The sequence below is a fragment of the Metarhizium brunneum genome, chromosome 2 (genome assembly GCF_013426205.1).
Source record: "Metarhizium brunneum chromosome 2, complete sequence".
Lineage (NCBI taxonomy): Eukaryota > Fungi > Ascomycota > Sordariomycetes > Hypocreales > Clavicipitaceae > Metarhizium > Metarhizium brunneum.
In genome coordinates, this window is record NC_089423.1 from 4,984,989 (window position 1) to 5,000,051 (window position 15,063).

Genomic DNA, 15,063 nt, shown 5'->3' on the forward strand with positions numbered 1-15,063 from the left:
GACGTGTCCATGGATGGGGACCTTGTTGGTTGTCTTTTCCTCGTCTATGTCTATTGGTACGACACCCATTTACGCTACGTACATGGGTACGGAGGAGTTATGGTATAGACGTGTGCAGGGCAGCAATGTTTGTTGTGGTTGACGTGACTGTCCGTGCGATGACGCGCTGGCGTGTGCAAGTAGTAGTACTAAGCCAGCCAGACAATCGATGTGGTGGTGGTGAGAGGTCGATCAGCAAAGCCGGCTTTCAGCCCAAGCATTGTCGGCCAGCCTTGCCTGGCTTTGTTCAGGTGTGAGTGGGAGGCCGTGGCAGTTGTGACTCGTGACAGGGCATCAATGCGTGAGAACCAGTTGCCGACGACGCCAACTCATTTTAGGGCACGACGCATATATCGCGACGGCAAGACGCGGTGTTGTAGTATTCCTTGTTTTTTCCCGCCCCTTTGCGTGGCGATTACGTGCCTTGCATAATGACGTTATTGGTCTGGCCTATTGAATGGACACCAGCTGGGTTCTGATCATCATCACACACCAAAGCAATGATGGCTCCAAGGCAGCAAGGCACCTTAGCTTGACGCACGTGATGCCACCAGGCCACGCGTGGACTTGATGGGCCGCACATGTCTGGTGGGTGGTGTTATGACGCACCCTCTGGCACACCAGACTAACACCAAGAAGGCCTCCCATCTGTAGCCTGGGCCACTCAACCAGTCACTGGCTAGCCATGCTTCCAGACATCTGGGACCCTGGCCCCAGTGCCAATCCCAGCACTCCGCTAGTAGATGCCAGTAAATGCCACCGCACCATCCCACCTTGGCTTGCACAGCTTGCCGCTTGCATCATCGCGTTTGCTTCCTCGTGAACGACGTCCTTCTGCCTACGCTTGTCGTGCAGGAAGCTTGATCGTCGTGTTTATTCTTTTTTTTTTGTCTCCTGCCTCGCATACTCTCCTCGCCTGGCTCCTGTCCTTCGCTTAGAACGGTTTTCCATCGAGCTGCAGTCACGCCGCCAGCTGCTCACACTTGTCAAGTGAAGGAGGGGTTCTACCTGGTCTGTACTTTGGACGCTGGGGCACAAAACCAGGACGGAAAGAAAGATATAATACCCGGCACAGACGGCGAAATAAAACAAAAAAGGGGGACAGAATGTTCATGCTGCGGAATGGTAAGTGATTTCAACCACCATGAGGAGGTGCAAATGTCTTGCTTTCTTTTTTTTTTCTGGTGCCCTCCTGTTATCCTTGTCTGTCCTAATTATGTACTCTCCTCTGGCCACACAAACACACACGCACACACACTTACGTTTGGCCCCCTGCCTTTCATAAAGCCAAGGAAGCTTGACAATGACTTGAAAATCTATCCCGCTTCGACATCTCTCCTCTGCTTTTGCTCATTCATCGAAAACTCTTCCTTGTTTCGTTGCCAAGACTACCAGTTCTCCCCAAAGCTAACAGAGTCCCTCTTTCCCCACAGTTGGCAAGCTGATCTTCGGCTCCGGCACCCAAGAAGCGCTTATCGAGCTGCCTCAGGGTCAGCTTTATCTCGTTCGACCACTGTCGCCCAAGGGCTATTCCGAGCTCATTTTCAAGGACTCGGCCATTCGTATCCGTCGAACCAACCAGGATTTCCACTACCAACTTGTCGTCCAGCGGGTCTTTGAGGAAGGCGAGGCCGAACTTATTGCCGACGAAGAGGGCGAAGACGCTGAGATTGACGCTCTTGCCGCCGAACGTGACGAGAAGACATTCTTGCTAGACGAAGCTCTTCGGTTCCGAGTCGAAAGCAGAGAGGGTGGTGAAACTGTATTTGCTTGGAGAGACTTGAGCGGCGACAACGGCGATCTCTACGAGTTCGTTTGCGATACTCAAGTGCCTACCGCGCAGGTCGAACAGTTTGTTCAAGTTGCTCAGCAGTGTCAATACGAACGCAAGTACCGCAAGCCGCATACCACCGCTTCTGACGAGGATTACCAGCAGTTCGAGTTCCACGACGAAAACCCCATTCCTCCTGCCAGTCCACTTCACAGCCCCGTGCTTGCCCGATCTATTGAGTCTGTCGACGACATGTACGCCAAGAAGACGGCTGCTAACACGGGCGCCAAGAGAGAACCTCTGGCTGCCGCCGCTGCCGCCTCACTGCCAGAGCCAGAGCCAGAGGCGGAGTCGGAGCCGGAGCTGGAGCCAGAGCTAGAACCGGAAACCAAGGGCAGCGGACAATCAAAAGCACCTGAACCTGACTCTGCTCCGGAACCTCTCGAGATCTACGCATCGCTACCCGCCGAACTGCATCTCTTTGATCCACAGCCGGGTCACTTTGAACTCATTGATGACTCCGTGATTGCTACTGTTTCAGAGGTTGGTCAATGGCAATATTGGCTCCAAATCGAAAGCAAGGAAAGATCATGGGTCGGTACCTCAGTCGTGCCCGAGTTCAACCCTGTATTTGACTTTGAGTATCTTTCATTCGTTTTCAACCACTTCAGCGGCGATGGCACCGCCAGGTCCTGGCTTCTTCGGTTCAAGGACCAGCCCACTCTGGAAAAGTTCCAGGAGGCAATCATGCAAGCCATCTGGGAGAGGCTTAATGAAACCAAATGGGCCAAAGTGCAAGAAAAGGAGCGTGAATATGTGCTTGACGCCTTTGGCGATCTAAACATGGAAGATGCGCCGCCGCTGGAAGAAGAAGAGGAAGAGGAGGAAGAGGAGCATGAGGAAGAGGAAGACGCCGGCATCCGCAGCGACGATTACGAATCTGAAGAGGACGAGGAAGCAGATGAGGAGAAAACCGGTGGTGACATCAACTCACAACTGGCGGTGGGTTACAAGCATGACCGCTCATTTGTCGTTCGCGGTTCCAAGATTGGTGTGTTTTCTCATACGGCCGACAATCGTCTCAAATTCAACACCAACATTTCCAGAGTTACCACTCCAGGCGGTAAGCTCATGAGCCCCAAGAAGGTCATGTTGCACAGCGAAGATCGGGATCTCATCATACAAAATGGCGTCGATGCCAACAAACTATACCGTATGGATATCGAATACGGCAAGGTCGTTGACGAGTGGAAAGTCCACGATGATATACCCGTCGTCACGTTTGCTCCAGAGAACAAGTTCGCCCAGATGTCGTCGGAGCAGACCTTCCTTGGTGTGTCCAGTAATGCTCTGTACCGTGTCGATCCTCGTCTGTCTGGCAACAAGCTTGTGGACACTGACATGAAGCAATATGCTTCCAAGAACGACTTCTCGGCTTTGGCTACCACCGAGAAGGGATACATTGCTGTGGCAAGCAATAAGGGCGACATTCGCCTGTTTGACCGCCTGGGAATTCGCGCCAAGACACAGCTTCCTGCTCTGGGTGATCCCATCATTGGCATGGATGTTTCTGCCGATGGTCGATGGATTCTGGGAACTACCAAGAACTACATCTTGCTGGTTGATGCTCAGCAGAAGGGTGGCAAGAATGATGGCAAGCTTGGTTTTGAGAAGGGCTTCTCAGCCGACTCCAAGCCCCGCCCTCGCCGTCTTGCCCTGACCCCAGAGCATGTTGCGCAGGTTTACCATGAAACGGGAAAGCCTGTATCGTTTACACCGGCCAAGTTCAACGCTGGAGAGGGCGCTGAAGAGAAGAGCATCATCACTGCTACAGGACCTTATATCGTCGAGTGGGATCTCAAGAAACTCCTCCGCGGCGTAAAGACTCCTTATAAGATCAAGCGCTACCAGGATGAAGTCAAGGCGGACGACTTCAAGTTTGGGTCCGACAAGAACGTCATTGTAGCGCTGCCCAACGAAGTCAACATGGTGGCTAAACAAAGCCTACGCAAGCCCACACGAGAGAGCATCATGGGCGATTTACGTTTGAGCGGTGGTCGGCGCAGCTCAGGACGGATTAGCAATAGTCAGAGCGGGAGATACAAGTTGGGAAGAGACGATATCGTGAATTCGCCTTATTAAGTAATGAATGGCTGGTGAGGGGCGTGTTTCGAGCTGTACGCGCGGCCGAATTCCACTTGTCTATTTATGAAGGGATGCCCTTTTTTTTTGATACCATGAACTGCAAATTTGCAGAACTTTCATCCAAGCCAATCCTATTCTGTGGTTGTGTCTGTAACCTTTTTATCTTGTCTTGGGATTCAATGTGGGGAATAAACGTTCGAGGTTTCCTTTCGTCTTCACGTCGCGGGTTATAACGGCTCTTCATCCCAGGTATGTAGTTAGTTAGATAGCAGCACGCACGAATCAAAGTTGAAAAACAAAAAAACTATTAAATGCTAGTCCGTAACTCCATTCGCTACATTGCTAAATGACTCTTTGTTTTTTCCTCCCTCCCCGGCTCATTCCCATCCCGTTCATTTGACATTTATAAGTTATAGAGTAAAGTCTAATCACGCCCCAGACTAGAATACCCAACCCAGAACAAAGACACGATGAGTGCTCATGGGTTGTTCTGCGTAGGCGAAACAGCCTCATCTTCGTCCTGGCCCGGCCCAACAACGGCGCCAGACACGTTCCGCAACGTCTTGGGCTGGACATTGTTCGAATCAAGGCGAGTCATTTCAGACACGAAGCTGGTTCCCCACCATGCGCTGGTGTACTTGAAGACATAGCGTTCCAGTTTCTTAAAGTTCGCCGCCCGCTGCTCAGGACTCATGGTGACGGCATCATGGATGGCATTGGCCAGTTCCTCCGTGTTCCATGGATTGACGATGAGACTCCCGTTAAGAGACTGTGCGGCGCCGGTGAATTCGGAGAGAATCATGACACCGTGGCGTTCTCGCTGCGTGGCAATGTATTCGTATGAGACGAGGTTCATGCCATCGCGGGTCGAGGAGACGAGGCATACGTCTGATACGGCGTAGAGGGCGGTTAGTTCGTCAAAGGAGACGGACTGGTGGAGGAAGTGGATGGGCATGAATTCAATGGTGCCGAATTTGCCGTTGATGCGGCCGACGAGCTCGTTGACCACGGCGCGGAGATTCTGATACTCTTCCACATCTTGGCGCGAGGGGACGGCGACCTGGACGAGAACGATTTTGCCGATCCATTCAGGGTGTTCGGTTAGGAATACTTCCAAGGCGTGCAGCTTCTGTGGCACTCCCTTGATGTAATCCAGTCTGTCGACGCCGACAATCAACTTGACACCTTCGAATTTGCGGTTCAGTGTCGCGATGCGTTCCTGCACAGACGGTTTCTTGAGCCCTTCGACAAATTTGTCCGGGTCGATGCCTATGGGGAACGCACCAATGGTGACGAAGCGTCCGTTCCAGTCGACGCCATTGGGCGTGGTATGCGTGCCCAAGATGCGGGAGCAGCTGCTCAGGAAATGACGTGCATAGTCGTACGTGTGGAACCCAATCAGGTCGCAGTCCAGCAGGCCGCGGAGCAGAGGTTCACGAACGGGCAAGATACGGTAGATTTCGCTGCTGGGAAACGGCGTGTGCAGGAAGAAGCCAATCTTGACCTTCTTGTTGGTCTTGGCGATTTCTTCCCGCAGCATCTGCGGGAGGAGCATGAGGTGGTAGTCGTGGACCCAGATGAGGTCGCCATCTTGAACGTCCTTGATGACGGTCTGGGCGAAGAGATGGTTTACTTCTTGGTAGGCTGCCCATGCGGATTCATCAAAGGTGATTTCGCCGGGGTGGTAGTGGAAGAGGGGCCAGAGGATGGAGTCTGATAGAATGCAATGTTAGTGGTTTTTTTTTTGGGTTTTCTTTTTTTGGCCTGGTCCTGTTTGGTGTAGACCGTGGAAAGGAAAGAATTTGGGAGGGGACAAACTTGAAAATCCGTTGTAATGTCTATCGGCGAGCTCGTCGTCGATAAATACTGGGTGCGCGCCGTATTCGTCCTTCAGGCGCTGCTTCATGTCGGCGACTTCATTGTCAGGGACTTCGAGACCCGGCCATCCGTACCACTGGAAGCTAGTGGTCTTGCTGAGGCCGCTAAGGCCGGTGACCAAGCCGCCGGAGGACATGGAGAATGTGTAGCTGCCGTCATCGGAGCGCTTGATGGTGATGGGGAGACGGTTCGAGAGGAGGAGGAGCCGGCCGTGGATTTCTGGCGCAAGGCCATCTGCGACACTGGTGTCTGCAGTCATTGCTGGCTATTCGAGGACTCGGGAGAGCTGTGCGGTGTGTATTGCGTCGATTATGGGCTACTGGAGGAGCTCTGGGGGTGGTTTCGGACAATTAGAGCGCCAGAGGCTATTTTATGGAATGGATGGCGGGCAGAGATTTGAAGCCCTGGAGCTCCCCTCTTCTGTTTCTTTGTTGTGACATCTGGAGGGGGTGTGACGTCTGGACTTTGGAAGGAGCGTTGGAGGGGTTAAGCTTGGTCCATGTCCTTCCAATATTACGTAGCTCCAGACATGTCGTTGGTCGGTAGCGGCTGCGCCTAACCAAGACGAGGCTTAGAGGGTCCACAGCGGATATAAAGCTCCTCAAGTGCTGAATGGTTACCTGAGCTCGTCGAATCAGTCATCTCGACATCATCCTTACGATTACACCGAGTATGGTAGTTATTAGTTGCCAAGTATACGGAACGGCGCCAATATGCTAGCGCATGTGTTATCAACACCAATCTGAGACTATGCCAGGAGAAATAGCGCACGGCCTAACGAATCCGTGTAATAGAGGTGCACAATAACCTCTACCTGCAGCAATATTAACAACCAAGACTTGGCCAAGGTTATCCCATCACATACCTAGGTATGTTCCACTGCAGACGAACCGGGCAAGCTTATGGAATATTCAAACCGTTATCGTTGGTCTTTGAAGTAGTAGGACGATAACTACATGGCAGGAGCCCAAACTGTGACTCGTTGGGAATTCGGTACTCCTTCCAGCCGGCCAGGTCTCAGAAATTTTCAAAGAGCAACAGTGTAACCAAGCCCTATTTCTCTGCATATGAAGCCTAAGGCAGTGGTTTTGAGTTGGCTCGGTCAATGTTCCGTAGAGCTGGTCCTGCCTTGCGCTCCGTAACATCCCGAGGGCATAACATCTAGGCAGTGATAGTCCGCTCCAACATCTGTACGGGGCCCGAAGCTCAACTCTTTACAACTCTGTGTATACCTAGAGCGTCTCTTTGTGTCACGTTGACTACCTCGAGTCATCATGCTTCTTCCAACGTGTCACACGCTCAGTACCATGGTTGTGTACTTGCTCCTCGACCAGAAGAAACTAGAGCCTTTGAGAAAAGCGCTTGGGGTGATTTGGGCGCGGCATGACAGCAAAAAAGGTCAACCATCCTGGGTCGAATTGGAGCAGGCGCCGTATCTGACTGTCTAATCCCCCAGATTTCCGGATGCTAACTTTAGTCATGATAGAATGGCCATCGGTGGCATGAATCGCACGCCTCGCGTATTCCCACATGATGACATCGAGGTGTGTGGCCGGTTGCAACCAAAAGGGGTGAGTGTGTCCTCTTGATTGTATCTCGGCAAGTTTCTCAAAATAACAAATATCTAAGCGTTAAGGCAGACACCAGTCTCCATGTCCACTTACTGGATGCACAATGAACCCGTCATATTCCCAATCCCAGAGTCGTTTGAACCCAGTCAGAGGATCAGCAATCCTCCAGAAGAGTTGAAAGCAATGCGAGCGTATTTTTTTCCATTTGCAAAAGGCAGCAGGGCTTGTCTTGGCCAAAAGTAAGTCATGACCTCCACCGCCTCCATCGGCACCAAGAAAGTTCGTCTGCGGGTATCGTAAACGCCTCGGTGATAGCTTGGGCTTCTTGTAATAATGCAGCCCAAATCCTGATATATCTGGATACAGCCTTGTATACATGCAACTATACCATACAGTTACGCACATCTTCCGGCCTGATATGCCAAGGCTCACATTATACGACACAACGCTGAGGGATGATGTTGCTATCCATGGTCTGCAATTCCCTATGCCGCCGATTGATTCAAATGGAGTCAGAGCCAAACATATCATAAGAATCCTACATCCAAGTCTTTCAACCAATGACTCAAAGAGATTCTGGTTCTATATTTGCTCTTGTTATACGAGTTTCAAGTTTTCGGCTTAAAAAGACGTTGCTTCCCGGGCCACAACGTTCAATTTAAGAGTACACCATCATATTTGAGGAATCAAATGTCGTGATCCCCCTGGGATTAATGGCGGCTAGGACCCAGAGAATGTGAGGACAGTCTTGTCCCATGTGCGCAACTAAGAATTCACATTTCCAATCTAAAGTTCCTAGTAAAGCAAGGTTTCCCACATCCAACACTAGACGAGGGTATACTGCATAGAGTCATGGTATATTGCGTGAGAGCCAGCTGCGTTATGTACCAAAGCCATCCAAGTAGGTTGAACATGGCTGGCTACGTTGAGAGTAACATCTACAGCGGGCTCCTCGCCTGGTCAATTAGCCCGAGTAGTCTTGTAAACTTTGATTTTAATTTCGCTGTTATATATCGTGTTTTCCGATTTTATTTTATTTTTTGGAGAAGAAAATCATCCTTGGGTTGTTAGATGGAGAAGCTCAACTTGCCATCGCGTTCAGTCTCAGCGCTTATGGCACCAAATCCCGCGCTGTGGGGCGCATGCAACCAGTAAAGTGCGTCTTATCGATAACGCGCCCAATGCTCTGCGACCCCAAATTTTTGATTGCCATTCAAGTAATGCCATCGAGTCGACAACATCGCGTCTACCTTGGTCAGCACACGAACCGCCATCATGGAGGCGCCTCAGGACTTCAAGTCCCAACAAGAGGGCATTCAAAAGTCTCTCGTATCCACTGTCAAATCCGTCAATCGCCTAGCCGCTGAGGATCTAAGCTTCCTGCGAACCGTAAGCCCCGATGTTGCGGAACAACTCGACGACAGGTCGGCACGCATCCTGCATCTTTCCACACGTTTACTTCAATCTGCAGCCAAGGCGTGCGGTGTCAAGGCTCCGAGACTCGAAGATGTAGAGGACATTGACATGAGTTGGCAGTCTATTGAGGACGTTGTGGATTCCGTTCTCGAAAAGGCTGATACTGCCGTGGACGAATACACTGGCTTGATTAAGCGAAAAGAACCTCCCAGCGCGGATACTGTAAGTTTGCCACTGTACATGCGCAGAAATGCATACACATAAGCCGCCTGAACTCGGCTGATATATCTTCTGCAGGGCCCCAAGGCAAAGAGGCCAAGGCCTACCGGCAAACTTGTCCGTAATGCAAACATCACCAAGCCCCAGGCCATGTTCGAGAGGAAGCCCGACAACTTTCCTACCGGTCCTTGGAAACCAATTCTCGCCAACAAGCCTCACGCTACCGTTTCACTAGAACAGAGTCTCTTCACTGCTCCAGGCGAAGATGGCACAGCCCAGTACGTCTCCATTCGCTATTATCTAAACTGCCTTTGACTAACATGTCATAACAGGTATAAGCACCCTTACGAAACAGAAATCTCAACCATGAAATACCCAGAGTGGGTATTCCAAAAGCACGATCCCATACCCTCACAACCAATAGATTCAACGAAAGCTACGTGGGTAGACACCTATGAAGGAGTTCTCGAGATGTTGGAGGAACTTAGGAAGGCCAAGGAGATTGCCGTCGACTTGGAACACCACGATTTCCGCACATACACGGGTCTTGTTTGCCTGATGCAAGTTAGCACTCGGGATCGGGACTGGATTGTAGATACGCTGCAGCCATGGCGTCACAAGCTTGAGGTCCTCAACGACGTTTTTGCCGACCCCAGTGTCGTGAAGGTGGGATTTCTGAGTTTTGATTTCTAGCGACAAACTGAGAACACCCGGACTGACTCTTCTTCAGGTCTTTCATGGTGCGTACATGGACATGGTTTGGCTACAACGGGACCTGGGTCTTTACGTAAATGGTCTTTTCGATACCTACTTTGCCTGTAATCTTCTCAACTATCCAGGCAGAAGTTTGGCATTTTTGCTCTCAAAATTTGTCGGTTTTGATGCCGACAAGCAGTACCAGCTGGCTGACTGGAGAATACGGTAGGATAAATATCATCAGCCCACAACATACATGAAAGCCATAGCACTGACGCTTTGCAGGCCCATCCCAGAAGACATGCTGTATTACGCTCGGTCAGACACGCACTATCTTCTTTACATCTATGATAATGTCCGCAATGAGCTTATCGAAGCCTCGGACAAAAGCGACCCGGAAAAGGACTACATCAACCAGGCTTTGGAAAGATCAAGAGAATTGGCGCTATCACGGCACGAAAACCCCGACTACAACGAGACAACAGGTGAGGGAGCTAGAGGATGGTACAATTACGTTTTCAAGCACTCCCACCTCGCCTTGAATGGAGAGCAGTTTTCCATCTTCAAAGCATTATGGAAGTGGAGGGACGAAACGGCGCGGCAGGAAGACGAAAGCCCCAACTTCGTACTGGGACCAACCAATGTCACTGAAATTGCACGCGTCAATCCTCCCGATGTCAAGGCTCTACACAGTCTGTTGCCTCTGACAGCGCGTCTGGCCAAAGCGCGCTTGAATGATATCTGGGCCCGTGTTCAAGAGGCCAAGACCCGAGGCGGACCAAGCTTAATGCAATTCTTCACAACCCTAGCGCCACAGTCAGCAACTAAGAGCAAGTTACCAAAATTCCCTAGAGAGCGTGTGGAACTGCCCATTCTGGAAGGACCCAATGTCTCAATGGGGATAATGGCTCAGTCCAAGCTCTTCGGAAGCATGCCTATAAGTTCGCGATGGGAAGACTCAAAGGGATCGCCAACACACATGGAGGGCAATATACCTTTCCCTTGGCAGCGATTTGTCCAGGATTCTGCTACAGTTGATGGAGCACAGGAGGAAAATACTGCCCATCAAGTTGTGGAAGAAGCTCCCTCAACCATGGAAACACCCAAACTGAAAGCTCAGATGGAAGAGCTTGACGAAGAGTTCACTCTAAAGACAGGCAGAAAGCGGAAATCTGAGTCGGAGCCAGATCAAGACGACGAGACGTCATCCTCTGGCGAATCGGAATCAGAGTCCGAATCCGAATCCGAATCTGAATCTGAGCCAGAGCCAGAGCCACCAGCAACCGAGAAGGACATGCCTATTGCAGATTCCGACGGCGTCATATCCATAGTAGACAATCCACCCAAAAAGACCAAGAAGCAACGCCAGCTAGAACGCCGCCAGAAGAAAAAACAAGAGGATCTCGAAATCGCCAAGAAACGAGAAGCCAAACTTGCGAGAAAAGCAAGAAAGCAAGAAAAAAGCCGACAAGGCAAAGAGGAACAAAAGAAGAAGTACAATGCTGTGCCATTTGATTACACCAAGGCCCCATCCGTTATGCAGGCCAATCGCGGACAAGCTCAGCAGGGCGGGAAGAAAGAACAGAAGAAGGTGTTTGATCCATATTCCAAGACTGGTGACAATGAGATTAAGGGCGCGAGAAAAATGCCGCCTATTAGGGGCGAAAGGAGTGCTACGTTTAAGAAGTAGCGGAATGGAGTATGAACAATTTGCAAATAAGCATAAAATCATTGTAGCATATTTATACTATGGAGTAAGTCTTGGTGAGAATGGATGGTGCGGTACCATTGAATTTATTGCAACATGTTTCCACACCTAGTAGTACAAGACCGCATGGGAGGTGATCAAGTGTAGTAATCAATTTTGTGCATAATCGACATCGGTGCTTTTGAAGACCAATCACGCTGCTCGAAAAGGAATTCATCTAGCCGTTAACGGAGAAAGACACTCGTCGTCGCTGTTGGTATTGTCGTCCGCAGTACAAGTCGGCACATTCCTAGATGTCCACAACAAAAGCGTCATCTGCAGATTTCTTGCAAATACAGCCACAGAGCATCTCGTAGCGCAGCCAAGTCTAGTGTTACCGCCAACATGCACGCCTGATATATCACTGATGCTTATTAACTTTTCCAGACGTTGCATCAACACTACATTTCGAACGAAAGGAGCGGTCGGAAAGTGGAAAGTGGCATGACGATACGATTCGGTACTTCCAAGCTTGGTGGAACGGGGCCGTCTGCACGGAAATCGGGGCCAAGAAGAGCACGAGAAGTGCTGGCAGTTCGACTATGAAAGACAATGAACGGGACGGCAGGAAGGCCGCCTGGCAGGTCAAGCAATGTGTGTGGTGCAAAAGGGACCTGGCAATCAATTGATGTTGCATGCAGGTTGCCCTTTCCGTATACAATCATACGATCCAACCACGCCTCCCTCAAACACGGCATGCCTTCTCCCATATGTTTGTTGAGTCCCGAAACTTCATCCTTCTTCACTCTCCTGCCGAACCTCCAACCCCAGCACGGTCAGCAACACCTCTGTCTGCGAATGTAGACCTCCGGATCAAATGTCAGCAATTCTGCAAAATCGCTCCGACGACTCCGTACCCCAGATTGCAACCGCGCCTAACGCCAGCCACTGCCGTGTTCGTGCCCCTGTGCCTGGCAGTTTGGGGTAGGTGCAGGTCATGTGATGCAATTGTGAGGGGGAAGTGAGGGGGACGCCTCTCGCAGACGACAGCCTAATTTCCTGGCTCACAATTGCAATACCGTCGGTTCTCCTACTTCACAGCCCCATTGACCTCTCCAATGCCATGAGAAATGCATCAAACATTGTTGGGCAGAGCCACAGCTGCCTGAAGAGTTGCGTGGGGGGTCTCCACGATGAACCACGATGGCATCTCCACCCCGAACTTTTTGAAGTGGTAAGTCTGAACGCTGCATTGTTGACTGAAGCATTGTGAGTGACTAAGTGGTACAAGCGAAGATGACGCTCAGGGCAGATGGCACGTTTCAAACCGCTCTGGATATTTCAGAGGAAGTTTGCCTCCAATTTGGCTTCATTGCCAGGTTTCCGGTCAGCTCTTGCTGTCACTCGCCATTCTTCTGGGAAGTTTCCGGTATGGGACACCAAGTTGGGCCGCCATCCATGCAATATATAGGCCGTCATAACAAATGACATGCCGGCGGAGTTACGTCCAGTTCGAGCTGGCTGACAGGACATCCATCTTCGCTGTACCTTTGCGGCAATTCATGGAAACACTTGCTTTCCACGCCCAGTGCAACCAACACGAGGACTCACAGGTCCCACCACGGAGGGGAATTTGAAACGATATCTCGGTCATATTACGTCTCTATCTCGCGAGCGTGTCAATTTCCTCGTCGGTGAGGCATACTGATAGGCGCCAACTTCATTCAGCTTGATCCGGGACATGATGCTACCATTTCCACAGCTGTCGAACCACAGCAGGAGTCTGGTCGTCGGTCGTCGGGGAAAGGAGGGCTAGGCAGTACGTCAGCCATCATCAGAACACAGAACTAGATGTGCTATCCCAAAGAGCATTCAGGATGTTCCAAATCATGACAGGATACATGAAAAGGAACTGCTGCAAATCGACGACAGTTATAAGCACCAGTATGACACTGCGTCCCGGGGCGACAATTCACCACTTTCAGAACCGGGGTTTCAGCTTATATGTGATTCCTGATAACGACCCTTGCAACATGCTTTGAGCCATTCCGCTGCTTCAGGTCCACTCATGCTCCTCTGCTATCGCTCGTGCGATTGATAACTGGTCGTGGTCCAGTGCCAGGGAAGCGGGTACGAAAGTTGGCACCGTGTGGGCAAGACTCGATTGCACCACGTTCCCACAGGGTACAAGGAGACAGTCCCGCCCTCTGATGACGCGTGAGCAGGTTTGACGAAAGGACACATTGAGATACTACTACAGAGTACTAGTAGTCGTGTTTGCCGCCCTGCATCAATTGACCCTCGGCAAAGCCCTCAGACCGACGGGGCCAGTGCCAGGTATGGAGTCCAGGGGCAGAGCATGAGAAGCAAACCCAGACACACTTCCCCGGATATTGAGGGATCGATTAGACGGTGGCGGTTCAAGTCAGCATTCACTTTGGCACATTGACAATACAATTGCGACAATGACAGCACTGCCACGCGAGTTCAAATCAAAATTCCGTCAATAAATCGATGGTCAAGAAATGTTAAATGTATTGTTTGACAAAGGGAAAAAACTCTTCATTCGTCGAAGAATCGAGGTAAATGAGGCTTTTTATTTTACAAGTCGATTCCTGGGAGGAATATGCCGGATGATTATCCCAGCTCTATCACACAGACGGCATCACTTTGCTTCGACGCCGCTCCCAATTCTATGTCCTCTATAATGCAGTTCCCCCTCCTTTTCTTCTCCCATCGGTTGGCAGCTCACGCTCATATAACCGGCCACCTATAAACTTTGCATGATATCATGCAAGTTCAACCTCCTGATATTACAGCCCCATCATGCGGCAAGAGCTTTCTCAATTGAATGAGAAGATATTTAAGTCTGGATATTGCGGTCAGATTCATGCTACACGAATTGTGGGTGCTGCAATATTTTCGGTGATTACGTACGAACTTGGCCATCAGGGCAACCATAAGGTCGAAAAGACCGATGGCTTCGACGAAAGCGAAACCCAAGATGGCATAAGAGAAAAGCTGACCGCGGAGGGCAGGGTTACGGGCAACACCGTTCAGGAGAGCGGCGAAAACGAGACCGATACCAATACCAGCACCAGTCAGACCAATGGCGGCAGAGCCCATACCCAAGTTCTTGGAGACCTCAACCATGGCCTGGGCGATCTCAGAGGAGTAGGCACGGCGCTGGACCTGGAAAGCATTTCGGGAGGTGGCCAGGAGGAGGGTGGTGGCCTGCTGGCGCTTGAGGGTCTGGAGAGGGCTGGCAGAGCCTTCATTGTCATCATTAGCTTGTTGACCTCGGCAATTGGCTTCCTCACAACTCGATATTGCTCATATTCCTTGGGCTATTTAGGGCAAAAAAAATTTTCCCTCGGGACGGGCTTACCAGTGATGGTGCGCTTGGAAGCAGCAGCAACCGGGGCTCGGATGGCAGGGCGAGCAGCCTTGGTGGCCATCTGGGTGGCCAGACGAGAGGCGAAGACACGAGAGGCCATTGTGATGGTTGTGAGGGGAGTGGTTGTTTGAGGGTGGGAGTTGACTGATGAGGTTGAAAGCAAAGGTGTATAAAGATTAAATGAGAGCAGAGCTGAGGAAGAAAAGGGAAGAGAGGAGGGCTGGAGCTTGGAAAGCGAGGAGAA

General features: G+C 50.9%; 4 protein-coding genes across 4 annotated transcripts; 2 read left to right on the forward strand and 2 right to left on the reverse strand.

Annotated features, from left to right (window-relative positions):
• Positions 1-1,145: 1,145 nt before the first annotated feature.
• Positions 1,146-3,952, forward strand: vid27 (Vacuolar import and degradation protein 27; the record flags this gene model as incomplete). The annotated part of the gene is made up of 2 exons (XM_014692306.1): positions 1,146-1,164; positions 1,473-3,952. The coding sequence occupies 2 exons, from the start codon at positions 1,146-1,148 to the stop codon at positions 3,950-3,952; spliced, it is 2,499 nt and encodes an 832-aa protein (XP_014547792.1).
• Positions 3,953-4,433: 481 nt separating this feature from the next.
• tpsA (Alpha,alpha-trehalose-phosphate synthase [UDP-forming] 1) lies at positions 4,434-6,092 on the reverse strand (the record flags this gene model as incomplete). The annotated part of the gene is made up of 2 exons (XM_014692307.1): positions 4,434-5,668; positions 5,774-6,092. The coding sequence occupies 2 exons, from the start codon at positions 6,090-6,092 to the stop codon at positions 4,434-4,436; spliced, it is 1,554 nt and encodes a 517-aa protein (XP_014547793.1).
• Positions 6,093-8,679: 2,587 nt separating this feature from the next.
• On the forward strand, positions 8,680-11,425 carry rrp6 (Exosome complex exonuclease rrp6; the record flags this gene model as incomplete). The annotated part of the gene is made up of 5 exons (XM_014692308.1): positions 8,680-9,042; positions 9,118-9,317; positions 9,372-9,705; positions 9,770-9,960; positions 10,021-11,425. The coding sequence occupies 5 exons, from the start codon at positions 8,680-8,682 to the stop codon at positions 11,423-11,425; spliced, it is 2,493 nt and encodes an 830-aa protein (XP_014547794.1).
• Positions 11,426-14,285: 2,860 nt separating this feature from the next.
• On the reverse strand, positions 14,286-14,919 carry oli (ATP synthase subunit 9; the record flags this gene model as incomplete). Its single annotated transcript, XM_066130354.1, has 3 exons — positions 14,286-14,291; positions 14,360-14,694; positions 14,811-14,919. The coding sequence occupies 3 exons, from the start codon at positions 14,917-14,919 to the stop codon at positions 14,286-14,288; spliced, it is 450 nt and encodes a 149-aa protein (XP_065986419.1).
• Positions 14,920-15,063: the final 144 nt, after the last annotated feature.